Raw genomic sequence first — 17,643 nt, forward strand, 5'->3', positions numbered from 1 at the left:
TATGATTAACATTTTGTGGTTTTGGGTGTGTGTTTCAGTTTTGTATTGTATTGTTAGCACTTTGTCACGGCTATACCCATCGATAAACAATGTCGCTTCATATTGATTTTTCTTTCTTTTTTAGAATATAATTGCCAACTCATCATCACCATGCATAATTTAGATTATATTTGAGGCTATTGAGTAGAGTTTGAAAAGACATGCATCCGAATTGAGAAATTCCACCAGATAAAATCTTGAGAAAAAAAATGCAATTTAATGAAATTTTTCACACTTTAATATTTTTCTATTGATTTTTGATTTGATTCTTTTGTGCGGCAATCAAGCGGAACGAAGACCAAAAGCAAACGATCTATTCAGATTCATAGTAGGCAACCTATGGTAGTGGCTATCTTTACCAAATTTGTCAGACCGATGAAATTCTACCTTTGGTCTACGGTATTTGACTTTTTAAATGGATTTTAATTAGTTTTGTGAGTAAATATAGCTGACAGCCTGTTCAAGAATTGTTATTCAGTTCGAAACAGTTTTGCCTTGGAATGATGGATGGTTTCCATAAATATGACTTTCTGTATCGATTTTCCGCACCATCTTGTTCGATCAATACCTACATTTTTCTTAGTCTGTGCCGCAGACAGTGGTTTCACTTCAATTATTCACTTAAAAAGCTACCTGTTACTTTTGTCGATCGGTGTTGAAATTCATCTTGCTTCAAATTCGAATAATTTCAAATTTCAATTTAAAACAAACAAAAAACTACGATGGTCGACGGCTTGTTTGTTTTTTCTTCTGATTTTCGGTCGATTTTCTCCACTTGTTTCAAGTGATAATTGGAAAACAATCGACCGAAATAAATTTGTTCGTTGAAAGGTGTTTTAGGTGTTCGATTAAGCCTTGTTTGAATATCAATTGGCTACCGTAAAATAGAATTTACGAAGAAGAAGTTGAAAAAAAACCCAAATCAAATCATGTTTGTTTTTACATCAATTTATTTCATGCATTTTGTGCTCGTCACATCAACGAGTCGAATATATGTATCAGACTCACAATAATTTCCAATGAATTATTTGTGGATTTTATTCATTTAACAATGAAAAATCAACCAATTGAAAAAGTTAAAGAATTAGAGTTAAGGAAAATACGAAATCAATTACAAATTTCACCGAATTGTTTAAATGAAGCGGTGTTTCCGTTAACGAGAAAACGTTTTTTTGTGTTGTTAGCGATGCAGTTTCCGTGATTTATCGTGTTACTTCTTTCGTTTTTTCAGCGGAGGCAAGCCACTGTCGAATTCCGATGTTGATAAACTAATTGATTTCGATACGAATTTGGCGAGACCAGGCGCTGGCCGTTTTATTCCGTTCTGTTTCACAGTTTTTGAATCAGTTACTCGTTCCGATTTTTTGGTTGTCGATCTAAAGAGAGAGAAAAGAAAGAAAAAAACGACAGGAAATTGAAATTTCGTCTTGTTAAGTAGACGTTTGGTGAGTATTTTTTTAGTTTGAGCGCTGTTTAATTACCTGTCGGTGTACGTTAATCGATTCTGTGGTAACGGCGCTTTTGGCTTGCTAAACTCTTTTGTAAATGATTTCGGTGGTTCGCGCAACGCTAAACTTTTTGCGTAATGACCCATGTGCGCATTTTTCACATTGAAAATGTGTCGCAAATCTTTTGGGAACGATGATATGTAACGTAACCATGACACGAATGCTGTTAATGAGATCACAAAGAAACGGAAGAATTATTTATTTGTCTTAATAAATTTAATAGAAATAATGTGGTATTTTTGGTGGCAATTTGTTTTCGGAAAATTACATTTAATGATGACGCCGAGAGAACGGGTGAAATCGGACGAGTGCGAGAGAAAAAGAGTGAGACACAGGCTAAAGCGACAAAAAGTGTCAGTTCGAGTGATGAAAAAGAGGAAAAAGCCAATCATCCAGTAAGTCGATGGAGAAAAATCGTGTTCAGCCTTCTGTTCACACCGTTAACAATGTGTGGATGGTAATATGTTTCGGAAAATGCTGCTTCCATTGCCTCAATCTATCATCAATTGTGCGTGTTCGGCAACATGCAACAGGCAAATGCATTTGAAGAGACGGAAAGTGAAGAGCGAAGCAGAATATTCACCAATTATTTTATATTTTTCTTCTTTGTCCAAAGAAAAATCGTTCAAGGTGCTTGCACTTTCGCCACTACAATGTTGCTGCGTCAAACGCAAGAGGGAGTGCATAAACTAAAACAATTGGCTTCATGGCTGCAATCGAAGACGCATTGAGAGAGATAGAGAGAAAGTGCACGAACGAGAAAAAATCGGAAACGCAAGAAGGACGCATAATTATTGGTTGGTGTTTATTGTAAACGAAACTCAACGGATGCTCACACCTTTGACTAAAAAGTCGGCACTTGGCACAATCAACAAAAACAAAATGGAACTATAATGTGAGCCATCCATCAAAAGACCGCGCCAATCATCATCACACTCACAATAGGTGTGTATGTTGACTTTTTTTTATCTGGTAAATGGACAATCACATGACAAAACAGAGATGCCATCGAACCGCGGGGCTCGATAAAATGACATCATTTTTACACACAAGTCCAAACCATTAAAAACAACTTAAAAACCAATAAAATGATTTTTTTTCTATTTGTATCTGTATCCGCGCTCCTTTTTTGTGTTGGCCTTTTCAAATTGCTATTAATACTTCCACCTTGTTTGGCACCATCGATTTTACGGACACCACACACACACACAATTATCATTCGATTAAAAAAAAAGATATTTCTAATGGTTTTCCAAAAATTTTTGATGAATGCGACAAATGGCACACACACACACACACACACAACGGAATCGAAGGTGTACGGCAATTAGACCGAAGAAAATCGATTTTTCAAACGACACACGTTTCCTCTTAACAATTTTGAAAATTTAATCAAAAACATGAAATATGTTCTCATTAGCCGCGTTTGGCTTGTCCATCGCAATGCTGTCAAATGGAACAAAAACCCAATGACACTAAGCAATAATTGCCAGAAAAACTGTACATCGAAATTGAAATACAAACAAATTGCTATCATTACAATTCTTGAGTCTGGCCACTCGTGTCTTCGAATTCTCTCAATCGTAATTATTTTTTTGTCTGTCGTCGTCATCGTCGTTGATAATAATAATTGTAATTGAACTGTGGCATTCAGTGAACATTCGAGCTTCAGACTCAACTCAATCGATTCAAAATAACCGCAAGTGTTTGCTTTTTTTGGTTAGTTACGCAACGATGAATTCGATGCGAGACCGAGAAATAAAAGCCGAAAAAGAACATTATAATCATCAACCAAATTAAAAACCAATAACCGATATTGAGACGCAGTTTTTGTTCGCTGGGGTCAAGTGTTAACAACAAAATCTCTGCTTTTAACTTTGGATATGTCAAACCAGTTCAGTAACAAGTGATTCCTATTAAGCCATTTATAACCGAACGTTCAATTAAAAATTCAACGCATTTTGAATGTCAAATCAATGACAATTCTTCAACTGTTTCTATCCCACAATAGCTGTAATTAGGAGAATCTTTCCATTTCTACGTATTTTTCATATCTTTTTTCGAATTTTAATACGAGTGTTTAGTAAAAAAAATTAGTACGAGCACAACCCAAAAAATTTGATAGCATAATATTTATTTTCTAGCAAATTTTATGAAGGGAAAGTGAAGGAAATTGGGGACACGAGCCACTTCAATTATTCATTATTATTCGACAGGTCAAGGTATTGATGGAAAAATGATTGAACGGGATCTTTTTTCTTCCGAATTTTCCTCAATTGAATAAGGAATGACTCTAGAAACTCCTTTTGAATATAGGGACTTTCGATGACTGATCATATTTTTCCCAGTTTGTCTTGGATAGATTTAATTCGAAAGACTTTGACTCTTATATCACAATAACATTAAGCCTCCTCCAATTCCAAAAAAAAAAAACAGTATAAAATCCAAGACATTTTTAATATCGCGCCACATTTATGACTTAATGTTAATTCTGCGAATCCGCATGTTGTTGTGAGGTAGCTCCTTCGTCCAATTAAATATTGGTTGAAAATATTTGGCAAGGTTGAATATGAGCGCCAAAAGGGATTCGTCTTTCCGTCGATTAAGAGTATTTTGATGAATCCATCGTCGCCGACGTGCAAACGTTCGGCAAATGCCATTAATTTGCCATTCAGTTTGCTTCTTCTTACGTGTAGTAATCATTAAGTAATAAAATCTTTGGAAGAAAACGCAAAAACGTTGTTTAACTGTTTACATATGTTCTCGCGGTAGCTACTTGATAATTACAGCGTTCATTGGGATTTGTTTTAATAGTTTTTGGCCTAATGGCGCTTCGTAAGAGACCTTTTTGCATTAAAAAAAATGTTTATATTCACAGAATTTAGCGGAAAGAATCCTTTCGAAATGAAGATTGCTTTGTTTTTTTTTCTCGTTTTTGTTGTGAATTTAATTGGACTTTAATTATGATTATAAAAAACGGTTAATTTGATCTGCTTCTCTTCCTCTGCCTAAGGGTAGAATGATAGGAACAACGGTGCTCATTTGTAAATGTGTACATTTGGCCGATTTTATTTCAATCGCAAAAGGATCTAAATGATAGAAATGAATCCTATTATTGTGAAAAGCAACAACAATAGTAGAAAAAGTTCGAGGCGATTTGGCGAAGGAAAGAAAAAAAAACACAATCGAAATAAAAGAGAAGCGCGTTGAAGCGTGAACATCATTTGTTGTTGCTATCGTTCGTAAAAGGGAAATGGCAAGAGCTCATTTTCGTGTTGATTCCGTTGAAATTAGTGTGTGATAGAGCCGCACAAATTGGCTGTTGCCTTGAAATGAACGTTTGCAATATTTCCGCTCAAAACCCTTCATAGCCAACATACACACACACACACACACAGAGAGAGAGAGAGAGAGAGAGAGAGAGAGAGAGAGAGAGAGAGAGAATAAGGACAAACAAAACGGTAGCAATTCAATACGAAAATGAACAATATTTTTCGATTTATCTCGAACGCACGATTGTTATCATCATTGAAACATAAAAGCCAATTTCATCAATATTCCCATCGAGTGATTTTTCTTCTGTGTTTCAGCCCGTTTGAAGAAAAAAAAACTCGTATTCGAATGTAGACAGTTGCTTTTCGACGAAAATCGTTCCATTTTCAGCACTGAATATCGTAGCTAAAAGAATAATGTGAATAATTTAATCAGTGAAACGAACCGTTAATATAATATTGTTAGCCAATTTCGAGTATTTTTCTTGCATGTTACGAAAATACATAGAACATTAGCCGATTTAATTTACCAACACAACTTTCAAAAAGTATAGCAAAGAATGTTGGTGGTGCTGTGTTGTGCATGAAAAAGGGGCGCGCACAAAGCGACTGAACCAATTGTTTTCATCGTCTAACTGCCGCTTCTAATGCATTGGGTCGGTCCATTTGCAATCGGAAGATCGCATTCATATTACATCAAAATATTCAATAAATCAGTTGGATTTCCTGCATACATTTCTTTTTTTTCTATGTTGAAAGATAATTTGGCAGTTATTAAGGTTTGCCGCAGGCCATAAAGAGCCGAAAATAACAGGAAAAATCGTTTTATTAACGACTATAAACATATTTATCCTGCAGTGAAATGTCACATGTCGATTTCTTCGCACAAAATGCCATCAATGCAATGCACGGTCACAGGAACACACGAGCAATTAATGCGAATTACTATTTTTTTTTTCGTTTTGGGGACGTTGAGTGACGACAATAATTGCCATTGTTATAACAAATTATATCGCCTGACTGAAATCATTGAACACGAACACGCATTGCATGGGATTCGCTATTGAGACATAAATATTAAAATATTTATTTTTGCCACGCACAGAAGACGGATAGAGAAAAAGAAACGACAAAGAATTTGTGTTCGGACTAACGAAGTGAAAAATTTAAATGAACCCAAACAAAAGGCAACAATGCTAATTTTTGGTTTGAGGCTATTTAAAATGACACTTTGTCGATTTTCAATTGACGGAATAGTGTGAAAACGAGAGAAATGTACTGTTTTAGATGGAGAAAGACAAATAAAATAATATTTAAATGTTTTTTTGACTTGTAATTGAGAGTTGCTGCGACAAAATTATTTCTATTGAAACTGACTTAAGCTATTCTTTACTCAAATGCAACTCTTGCAATTGAGGAATTGCTGGTTCGAACAGTGTCACGAACAATTCATTGAACAAATTGCCAATTCAGCAATTACCCGACGCTGAACATATTGGCCCGCGGTGAAGCGTTTTCAAATCTATTAAATCTCTTGCCACTTCCCATGCATTACATTCCCGCTGTCCAACCGCTCACATTGATTATGTCCAAGTAGTAAATAACGAAAATCGACACTTAACAAATTACATCCACCCAAGTTTGAATGCAACGCCACTGAAGCGTATTAAATGAGGGTGAAAACAATCAGCACAAACTATGGCAAAACTATTCAAACACTCGGCAAATACAATGAGCAATGAGTGAGTGCAAGGGAGATTTATTAGGTACACACGCGTGCAGTGTTTGACAATAGTAAAGTGCAGTCGCGCAAGTCACTTTTCACACTGCAATGCATGCAGCTCGACACATCGATGCACAACGAAGAGTGTAGAGGATATATTTTAGTGATGAATTTATTGAATAAGTGCGGTCATCGGCGAATTTTGTGGGAACATCAAACTGTTTTCAGTAGAGATTTGATTTTTTGTTTCAAAACTTTAGAAAATTTATAATTTTGATGAATTCATCAAAATATTTCGCATAAATAACTTTTTCCGAGCCAATTCATAAATTCCATGAACTATCTCACATAATTGTGGGTTTGTAGGCAATTTTTTGGCCAAATATCTTCTTGGCCAATATTGATTGAATTCTATTGATTTAAAAAAGAATCCTAAAAAAGAATCGATTCATTAAACTATTTCAAATTTCAAGATTTTATTCATTCAATCATTGAATTCACTATTGAATGCCGTTCGATGTTGGAAAGGTACTCGAGTCATTTACTCATTTTTCTCAATGCTATCAAATTCAATGAAATTTCAAACGAAAGTGAGCCTTTAAAATGTACTTTCACAGAAATGGTAACAACGAGTCGTGTGACTAAACGAATGAACAAAAAAAATTGTGAAAGCTTAAACGAGCGCGTCGCAGTACTTCACTGAAGGGGACAAAGAAAAACTAAGTGAAATGCAATTAGTTCGCATTTAATTGTACTTGATATCTGAAATTGTAATTTCTTTTTGTTTGTTGCGTGCAATTCTCTGGTTGTTAGAATTGTGTGGAGAGCATTTTATAAGGCACTTATGGTTATGCCAAAACGGAAGGAACGCAGCGAGCACAACAAACAGTACATACACAACCGCAACAATTCCACTCGATCGCAAGCACTCGCTGGTGCTCGTTCGTTTGTCGTACATAGTCGATTTGCCGGTTGGTGGTGGTGGTGAAGTGGCAAATGAATAAGCACGGAAAAGAAAATATTATTGCAAGAAAACAGCAAACCACTTGAACCCGTCGCTCTCTCTGCAGCTCGTTGCTCGTATACACACATTCAAGTGGGTAATGTAATGAGTGTCCTTTTAACGCCGTCGAGTGGTTATTTTTGCGCATTGTTTTCCCATTAAAATTCAATTTCCCATCAAAGTGCACGGTAGTTGCTGCATTCTATTCGCTGCCATTTTTCCCTTTGTTTTTCTGGTTAATTGTAACAAAAGTGAAGCGCATGCATTGCGCCTATAATTCCAAGCGTTTTGTTCATTTTGTTGGTCGCATTTTGTTTTGTTTTTTTTTTTCACTTTGCTCTCGTATTGTCGTTTTGCATGCGAATAAGTTCGCCCGATTCAGAGGCGAACGCAAAATGTACACAATACAATTGGCGAAAAGAAAAGATCGTTAAAAGAGCAAAAATGTACAATTGTTTTCAAGGATATTTTCTCTTAATTACATGCTTTCCATGTGTGGTGGCTACAGTTAAAAAAAAAATAACAAATTATAATAGCAACAAATTTATGAGTGAGCATTTGCTACGCGCTTGCACACCAATTGTTCAATTTGCGTTTTGTTGTTCGAGAAAAGTGGAACAAAATGAGTGCGCTTATCGCCACTTCACCGAGAGAGAGTGAGAGGAGAAAAAACGGAAAAATCAAATCGGAAAATGTACAATTTTGCCTGACAATGAATATGGAAATGGTCCACTAGCGTCACAAATTTGTTGATTTATTGCAAAGAAGAAGGAAGGCAGCGAGAGAGAGAGAGAGAAAGAGAACGAAAACGACGAACATTTGAAATGTGCTTTGGCCATGCTGTGCGTGAACGGAGGGGGAAATGAGCTAAGTGAATATTAGTAGACGAATGGTTTTGGTATTTTCTGGGCGGTGTTTCTGTGTGAGAAGCAACGAATCCATAATGTACGCTAATGTCGTCGTCGTTGTCGTTGCGCGTTTCAAATACGATGTCGATATTGATGATAATTCAAGTCGAACAAATGGAAACAGAGTTTTGTGCTGCTGTTGCTTCGTGTGTTTACCTCTAGGGGGTTAAATTAAAAAACATTAAAAAAAAGAGAGCCGGAGACGGCCAGAAAAATAGCGGATAGAGAGTGAAATGGGACAAACGAAAAAAAGGTTCGAGGCACTTAAGGAAGTCAAGTAGTCACGTGTAATAAATGTTACAAATCGCTTTTCATGTGAACAATCGAAATATGCTCATTCTGTTTGAAGTTTTATGGACTGTTTTAGGTTCGCTGCTCATTTGCGTCGGTGATTAGTGGCCCGATTTCCATGTGACGTTCAGTTCTTTTTTTCTCTCCATTGCCATTCGATTTACCAAAACAATTATTGTGCAAACAATTCGACCATTCGAAATGCAAATCTAAGGCCAATGGCTTATATACACGCGGACGCGTGTACCACATTTGGAGAAGAAGAAAAGCCCGCAAGAAATGCCGTCGTTTTGTGAATAAATATTAATTGTAACTTTTAGCCACACAAAATAAATAATAATGGGTAATTAGGAATTAGGTAACGTTATATATATTTGTGGTCACGATTTTTGAACAAACGAGCACACACATATGCACTCCATGTGGCGCAGACCAAACGATGAGAAAATTGAAAAAAGAACGACATTTTTCTTTCATTATCCTCGGAATAGGCGCGCGCCGTGGCGCTATATGCCATAATAAGATAATCAGCAATCGTTGCGAGCAATAAATCTAACGGTCGTCGAGTAACTGTCAGGTGAACGGTCAAAATCGGGAAGTAATTGTGTATTGGAATATACAAATGGGAAGTAAAATGTATATTTAATACCGTATGCCCATTTGTTTTTCTAAAAATAAATCCTTACGACGTCAAGTCGTTTAAGTATTTTCTTTCAATAATAATATTTAATACCATGCTAATGTCCCAAATTGACCAGTTTCAGTAATTGAAAGTTCCCATTTAGAATTGATGGTCGCGCACCATTTGCGTTCTGAAAATATCATCAAACTCGCTATAAAAATTCACACAAACCAATAAATTATAAATGTCTGGCTTTTTAGCTCTTGAAAAAAAAGGGGAGAAATCAATCGATTAATTATTCATTCAGATCAAGTTGAGCAATCACAAGAAATATCTCGAGATCTTGTTATAACAAAAAACAACGAAACCAGAAAAAAAACTAGAATGAATCGAAAAGGCGGTAACGCACCACATTTTGTCTGTACTGAACGCCAAACACTCGAAGCCAAACGTCTTGTTGTTCCTCACCTACGGAGTCGGGAAATGGCATTTTAATCGACATTTAAGACAGCAAATGACAGAAAATAGGCGGCGAAACAAATTCCAATATTGATAAATTGTTTCAACTCACAAACCGAAACTGGTTAAAAGCAACTTTTTACTCCATGAAGACCAAAGTTTGGAAATAAACGAATCAAATTAAATCGAAATCGAAATCGACGAGCTCGCATTAGGCAAGATTGGAATGAACAAATGTTTCGACGAGATACGGCTCGATGTATAGTAATGTGCCGTTTATAATGGCAAAAAAAGGTAAAATAATTAAAAGCCAAGCCAAAATTTCATGTTAATTAGCGGAGTTTCGTAGCTCGGTTTCGAAAAGTTTTTGTTTCATTGAATTTGAGCTTTGATGATGATGATAACAAAAAAGTGCGCTCGTGTTCAACGACACACACACACACATATATATATATTGTGTTGAAATTTATGCTGAGCGAGAAAGTAAATCACGGAAGTTTCGGAGAACAAACGAATAAAAATGTTTGTGATAGAAAATGAGGCAATAATTGAATGAAGTATATGAGCATATATGCTCATTTCAGTCAAATTGAAAGCAAACTCGATTGTAAAACCGCATAAACGAGGGAATCGAGGGTAAAATGCAGACAAAGAACAGCTACTTGAAGGCAGGAGCATATACGATTCACATACGGGTTTTTAACTCGATTTCAAAGACGATAAAGACACAGCCCGAAAAGTGAAATATTGACGTTGAATGTGGCATTTAGATCGTTTTCAAACGTGTGTATTCGTTGCGTTTTCGGGTGGTATTTTTGTAAGTGTGTATGTGCAGAAGTTTGTAATAAACCAATTACGTGCTAACGGTAATCCAATTTGCCAACATTGCACAACCACATCGCCATGTATATACATTTCCGACGCATACAAACAAACACAGATACAGACACACTCCCGGAAAACTTAGCATTTGATGAATTTTCAATTTGGATAAAATAACACAAACAGACAAAGTGTGCATTACATCGTATTTACTTGGCCAAATGGATAACAATTTGTATACAAAAGCACAGGAAAACGTTCATCGACGTGGCAAACGAACGGAGAACGGAACTCGGGTTGAAGTTTGAACAACGACACACAAAAAACCAACAACAACAACCGAATTGTATACGTTCATTTGAATTTTCGATGCGACAACATTTTAAAATAAAGTAAAAACAGAAATTAATCCGACTTTGTTGGTTTGGAGTTTTTCGAGTGTGTGTGTGTGTGTGTGTGTAGAGAGGGATACAATCGCATGCATTTGGCCATACATGTGTACGAGAATTAAGTCATTATCCATTCACATCAGACAATGCCATCCTAATATGATTACATATCGAAATTCAACCACAATAAGTATCACAATTAAAATGACATGGTAACTGACACAAGTAGAAAAATAAAAAGACGAAGAAGAAAAAAAACGAGAGCGAGAAAAAAGAAAGCCCGCACACACAAACACAAACACAAGAAAATGGAGAAATGTAATTACGGAAATTTCGTTACTTATTTTCGTATTTTCAGTACTTTTGTTTGATTTATTCTTTCCATTTCAAAGTATTCATTACGAGGCTTTTGTTTTGTGTTTTGTTTTGATTCGATTGTGGATGGGCACGGCATACATTTCACTAAAAAGACCAATTAAGCGAGAAACGAAGAGTTTTCCAATTCCTATCCTAACGGGAGTAATTAAATTTTCCAAAGAAAACTGGATTTTTCCCGTATCTCATATACCTTTCTGGTCACATTTAATTGAATATCTATAATGATCGCTCGCGTTTCACTCCAACCACCAGTTTTAAGCCATTGGATTGGTTGTATCTGTTGTCTCATTAGATATGTATATGGTTTGTGGGACGATGTCTTAAATACAGTGTCTTTGTTGTATCAATAAGAAGCGCTCGAGTGTAAGCGATAATTCTTTTGAAATGGATACATTCCCTCCCTCCTCGCGTCGCAAGTCTCGGTAATTGTATACAAGCTAATAGATTATTTACAGACTTTTACTGTTGTTGTTCTTGACTCGCTTTTCCAACTCGACAAAAGGAGGTGTTGGACAACGAAAGAAAAGTCCATTCGATTTTGTATTAATTACGAGTTGGAAAATAGTTTTGAATGAAAAAAAAATTAACTTGGCCACCAAGCTCATGTTCTTTGATTGCCTCGTTGCTGCTCGTTTAATAACCATTATTTAACTCCAAAACATTACGTTTGTGGAGACAAATGTCAGACGAAATCCTATATAGTTACAGACAGACTTCGAATTTAGTAATAGATATACGCACCTTTACAAGCCTTTTCATAGATTTCTTTGTCGTCGGCGACGAGCGACTCGAATTTACGCTGCAGTTCAGAAGCCATTTCTTCCAACGTTCCCGTCACTAATTCGCTATTATCTTGAACGCCTTTTAGATACGTTTTGTAGTCATCTTGAGCAATTCTAGAAACAAATAGCACATAATTTTTGGTTGAATTTAATTTTTATTCAATTTTTGTAATCAGTTTTTTTTAACTCATTCAGAAAATATTTAAAGGATTTGTTATTTTTGAAAGAAGGAATGAATATTCTAGAAGAACCGTCTTTCATTCTGATTCTTAGAGAAGAATCGGTATTATTTTTATGAAATTGAAAAAAAAAATTCCATACAAAAACTTAAAAACAAGACTAAATTTCAACTCAATGCTTTTGGAACTTACCTAATCCGTTTCGATTCCAGTGTTCGTATGAATTCCACTTCGTTTGGACATAGAAATAGTATAGCGTTTCCACTGCGGCCAGCTCGTGCTGTGCGACCAACTCGATGCACGTAATCAGCCAATTTATGGGGTGATGAAAACTGAACCACCAAATCTACCGCTGGCACATCGATCCCACGTGCGGTCACATCCTGCATTCGAAACACACACAACAAAAGGATACAGTTTGAATCAAATGTGAATGAAATGCGACACTATCTCTATCTGCACACACACACACACAAACACGCAAACACAATGAATGACATTGCACATTTGCTGGAGTTAACCTGCTGCGAGTTTACGTTACAATCAAATCCAAATGCCCCACATATTGCCCTAGACATAACGCTATGTAATCGTTGTGGTCATTAATAAAGAATTTTTAATTGCCTTGTGAACAAGTATCATGTGAACATTCTTTCAGCCAATCGAACCATAAACACAGTTTGTGGTTTCACTGCGTTTTTTTTCTCTTCTCTTCTCAAGATCTAATCCAGAGTAATTGAACACCAGTAGCTGTTAATTTGTTGTTGAATAAAATATTTCGCCGTGGAATGTCTTTGGTTCTACTCAGCATCGAATGAGAAAAAAATAGATCAAGAATGTCGAAATTGAAAAGAGCCAAGTATATTTGAATAAAGGTGATCACTTAAGTGATGGCAAATGTTTGACCACCTCGAGAAAAAAAAGCCAATCATTTGCCCAGCATGAGTCACATTCGAATCGAAAATTCGGTGTGATTTGCAGGTCGTTTAAATACCATTCTACTGTCAATATACAAATGACAGACTGCGTATCATTCGTTTCTTCGTAAGAAATATTTTCTTTTCCAAAAGCGAAGCATCGCCTACGAGGCAATCAAACGAACGATATCCGTGTGAAACTGAACTCGAATCACGTCGAAACGTGAATTTCATCGCTTCATTGACGTAACCAGAAAATTATTATTCGTTTTACATATTCTCATTGTAATCAGAATTGTTTAACTGTAGCCATTTTCCATGTGTGTGTGTTTGTGTCGCTTGAGAGCGATTTCTGTCTTAAGAACGTTCGAATCTTAGACGACACGTTTAGAAGATGAGTAGAAAAAAAATTGCGATTCGGACAATGACTTTTAATTTTTCCGCTTCGAAAGAATACATTCCCAATAAAATGCTCTGAAATTGATTACGCTTACGGTTTGATGTGTCGTCGTTGTACGTGATGATAAATTTGTTTCACGGTTAAATATGTCGAGAGTAGTCAAGACTCCAGAACCTTGAGCGTAGAGACTCGTGGGAAAACTATTTGTGCCTATTTTAGCAAGCAATATTTTTGAGCTACATTTTTACATGGAATTGACCTGATTCAACGTAACAAACGATACTCCGAAAAAAACAATCTCTTCGTGGCATTACAATGTATGCCCATTTTTTACGCTTGTTTAAATTCTTTTATCCAAAATCGATTGGAAATGTACTGAATACGGATGAGTGTGAGTCAACTCAAATATACTCACCGTTGTCAAGAGCACACCCGATTTTGCCTCTTTGAACGCTTTAAAAATGGCACTACGTTCGTGTTGCGTCAACGATCCATGGAGCCTGTAAATGAGACATCAAAATTATGAGGAATATATGCACAGGGACACTATGGTAATTCAATTTTAATTTCAATCAATTTTGAGAATAAAATATACTCTCAAAGTTTTAAACATAAAAAGTAGCAAAATAATTTTGTTATGGATTTTCCAACTACAAAAACCAATGACACCAAGATTGAGAAACCCATTTGAATGAAAAAACATGAATAAAAATATTTCCAATCCGAAACTCACTTGAAAAACTTGACATCCGCCAGCAATGGTCGTTCTTTGAACTTCTTCTTGGTTTTTGCTCGCACTTTATCCAACAATCCTTCATCATCTTCCAAATCGCTTTCACCGTCCGGAAGTGCCATATTATCGTCATCATTGTCATCGTCCTCGTCGTCTGAGTCGACCACTTTTTTCGTCAATGTTTCGGTCATTAAATCATAATGATAATCGACTAAATTCTCCGTGGCCAAAAATACTAAAATCTTCGACGATTTCTTCTCATCGCTGGTTTCCTTGGCAATCAATCCGGTTAGAGTGACTAAACGTAATTTTGGCGGCACCAAAATGTATTTTTGTGTAACTTTCTCTGGAATTACAATATTTTCATTGGCTAAACTTTCCTCAATAGCTTCGACGGACTGGCTGTCTCCAGCGATTGGGATTGTTTTCGGTAGTTCGATATTCTTTTGATCACAAGTGTCAATGAACAGAGGATTTTTCAGTGCTAGTCCAGCCAGCTGATGAACGGCCGTTGATAGAGTAGCTGATAGTAATGAAGTTTGTAGATTTGATATTGGTTTTTCTTGCACTTCATCATCAGCCGCCGCTTTAAATGGATTTTTCGATTCGGGTGGTTTGTTCAATGCATCAACGATAACTTTGACATCTTTTTCATATCCACATTCGTACAGTCGATCGGCTTCATCCAAAACTAAATTCTTTACCTTATCCAATTTAAATGATTCGGTGTGCAGTAGATGGTCACAAATTCGACCGGGTGTTCCTATCAAAATGTTAACTCCTTTGCGAAGACGAGCCTTTTCCGATTTTCGTTTTTCTCCTCCCGTGATGTAGGTTGGCACAATCCACGTGAATGGTTTCAGGAGTTTGATGAACACCTCAAGGGTTTGAATGGCCAGCTCACGCGTTGGAACAATGACCAAGGCATAGATCCCGTCTGTTCGACTGATTTTCGGCTTGATGTCTTGAAGTTGTTGCACTATTGGAAGTGCATAGGCCAATGTTTTGCCAGATCCAGTTTGAGATCGTACTAGTATGTCACGACCTTCGAGCGTGACTGGAACCGCTCGTTGTTGTACGCTTGTCAATTCAGTTATTCCGAATAAATCAGCCAATGATTTTACCAAATGAGGATGTAAGCCGATTGAGCTCATGGGTAAACCAGTAAAAACAATTTCATTCAATGGTTTCACAAATCGTTGACCAACCACTGGAATATCGGGAGTGTTTTTGAAGATGTTTTCTGCTTTCTTAAACGGTTTATTCGGTTTATCGGTCTTTCTCTCAAATGGATTCTTTGACGAATTTCCTCCTTGGACCGCAATTGATGTTTTTTGCGTGACATTCGATTCATCATGAGGAGTATTCGACGGTTTAGGACCAGCATATGGCGTTCTATTATCTTGTTTACCACGAGCTTCCTCGATTCTCCGCTGCATCACTCGCTCTTTGCGCTCATTTCGTGACAATTTCTTCTTCTTCTCCCCGAATCTCTTACCGGAAAATGTGCTCAAATCGACGTTTGTGTCGATATTCAGACTCAACGACACTTCATCCTCTGGCTTCTTTACCTTAGCTATGTTCAAAAGAGCATCGACGTCATCATTTGGCTTTTTCGGCGTTGGTTTCAGAGGTGTAACATAATTTTTTTGTGTCGATTTTGAAATATTTTCCGCTTTTTCTACGGGTTTTGAGGCCAAATTTGCTGCTGTTGACTTGACAGCTTCCGATTTCTTGACTACTGTTGCTTGTACCGGTCGTCTGCGAGCTACAACTGCTTTAACTTTATCATTTTTCACGAAATTAAAGTCAAATCCACCTGTGTTCTGCTTTTTTTTCTTTCCCACTGTGGGAAATTTCAATTTTTGCTACAAAAACACATAAAAATTAGTTTCAAAATAAACATGTTAATAAGACCAAACTTACAGTCGGCTTGATACTACTCGCTGATGTTGATATATTCAGAGCCAAATCCATGTTTAAACGTCAATATTTTATGAACCAAACAAATAAAACTCTTGTGATTTTATTTTATTTAAAAAAAAATCGTGTAATAAACTGTAAATTTCGGTCGAACTCCAGTAGTTGCGACGCACTATTTACATTTTTAAAAGCACCAGTATTGACACATGTCAAGCGCACATGGTTATTGATAGCCAGAAACATATGCTGAATTGCTGACATGCGTACCAGCCGTCAATGGGTTTGCCAACTAATCACACTAGAGGACGCGTGTTGCATGAGACCAGCGGCGTTTTGTATGCGAAAATGTGTTCGGTGAGTTTAACTGTTTTGTTTTACATTTTGGAAGCAATTTCATTACAATTATTCTATTCAAGTGGAGATGAACAGGAGAACAAATTTAGGAGAATTGAAATTAAGTCGGTAATCAGTCAGAAAAACACCACTAGCCTCAATTTCATACTAATTATTATCTTATTGGATTTTCAGCGTGCACCGACACAAGAAGCTGGCTTTCAATTGTATCACAACTAATTTTTGCATCGTTTGCAACAATCAAACGAAATGAATTGAAGAATTGAGCGTATACTAGTATGTCACGCAAATATAGCATTTTCCATTGAATTCTATTACTTTTCCCAAGACTTTTTAGTTAACGTCATTGTAAAAGTTATGTAAACATGTAGCCATTGAGCCGATTGGCAAATTAAAAACTGCGTATTTGTGGAACAATGAAAGATATGATTTTTGTTCGCGAATAGTTTACATTCAATAGCTTAATATCAAGATGATACGATGTTATCATCAATCTCGGCCTTGGAAAAGTAATAATTTTTCAATGAAGATGCTCCATTGGGATTATGAAAAATGTTTTCGATGACAGTTTCAACCTATTAGTTGATTTCTCGCATCATCCAAGCAACAACAAGATCGCACACAAATCCAATTGAACGATTTATATTTTATTTGTTTGGAAATCGCTTTTTTATTTGCCATTTTTATGATAAAAATCTTTTGTTCCGAATTCACTGAGTGGCAATAATAGTGTTCTTCTGGTTCCGAATTGACCTTAATTCAGTGTGTGTGTGTATGTGTTTTGCCAACAAAAGAACCCTTTTTTCCAAAACTCACTCTGGTTAAATGTTGCAACATACGCACATTTATGTCATTATCCTGTTCCACTGGAGCGATTCGAATTGAAAATAAACACCGGAAATGTGCAAACGAAAAAAAAACTTCAGTTCCCAATAAATAAA

The 17,643-nt window shown here is 36.3% G+C and overlaps 1 protein-coding gene across 1 annotated transcript; it reads right to left on the bottom strand.

The window, feature by feature from the left end:
• Positions 1–971: 971 nt before the first annotated feature.
• On the bottom strand, positions 972–16,591 carry LOC129569683 (probable ATP-dependent RNA helicase CG8611). Its single transcript, XM_055448784.1, has 7 exons — positions 16,352–16,591; positions 14,426–16,293; positions 14,108–14,192; positions 12,568–12,758; positions 12,156–12,310; positions 1,521–1,710; positions 972–1,415 (listed from the first exon to the last, which is right to left on the bottom strand). Exons 1-7 carry the CDS (start codon positions 16,400–16,402, stop codon positions 1,250–1,252), a joined length of 2,706 nt encoding a protein of 901 aa, XP_055304759.1. The 5' UTR covers positions 16,403–16,591; the 3' UTR covers positions 972–1,249.
• Positions 16,592–17,643: the final 1,052 nt, after the last annotated feature.

This window comes from Sitodiplosis mosellana, unplaced genomic scaffold, assembly GCF_009176505.1.
Source record: "Sitodiplosis mosellana isolate CC-2019 unplaced genomic scaffold, AAFC_SMos_1.0 Smas_scaffold_38, whole genome shotgun sequence".
Taxonomy (NCBI): domain Eukaryota; kingdom Metazoa; phylum Arthropoda; class Insecta; order Diptera; family Cecidomyiidae; genus Sitodiplosis; species Sitodiplosis mosellana.

Excerpts from the sequence above, each read along its gene's own strand:
- LOC129569683 (XM_055448784.1), bottom strand. The coding sequence starts at position 16,402 with ATGGATTTGGCTCTGAATATATCAACATCAGCGAGTAGTATCAAGCCG. Across the intron at positions 12,311-12,567 it reads CTGGAATCGAAACGGATTAG|AATTGCTCAAGATGACTACA; the intron begins GTAAGTTCCAAA and ends ATTTGTTTCTAG. Across the intron at positions 1,711-12,155 it reads CTATGAAAAGGCTTGTAAAG|CATTCGTGTCATGGTTACGT; the intron begins GTGCGTATATCT and ends TCTCATTAACAG.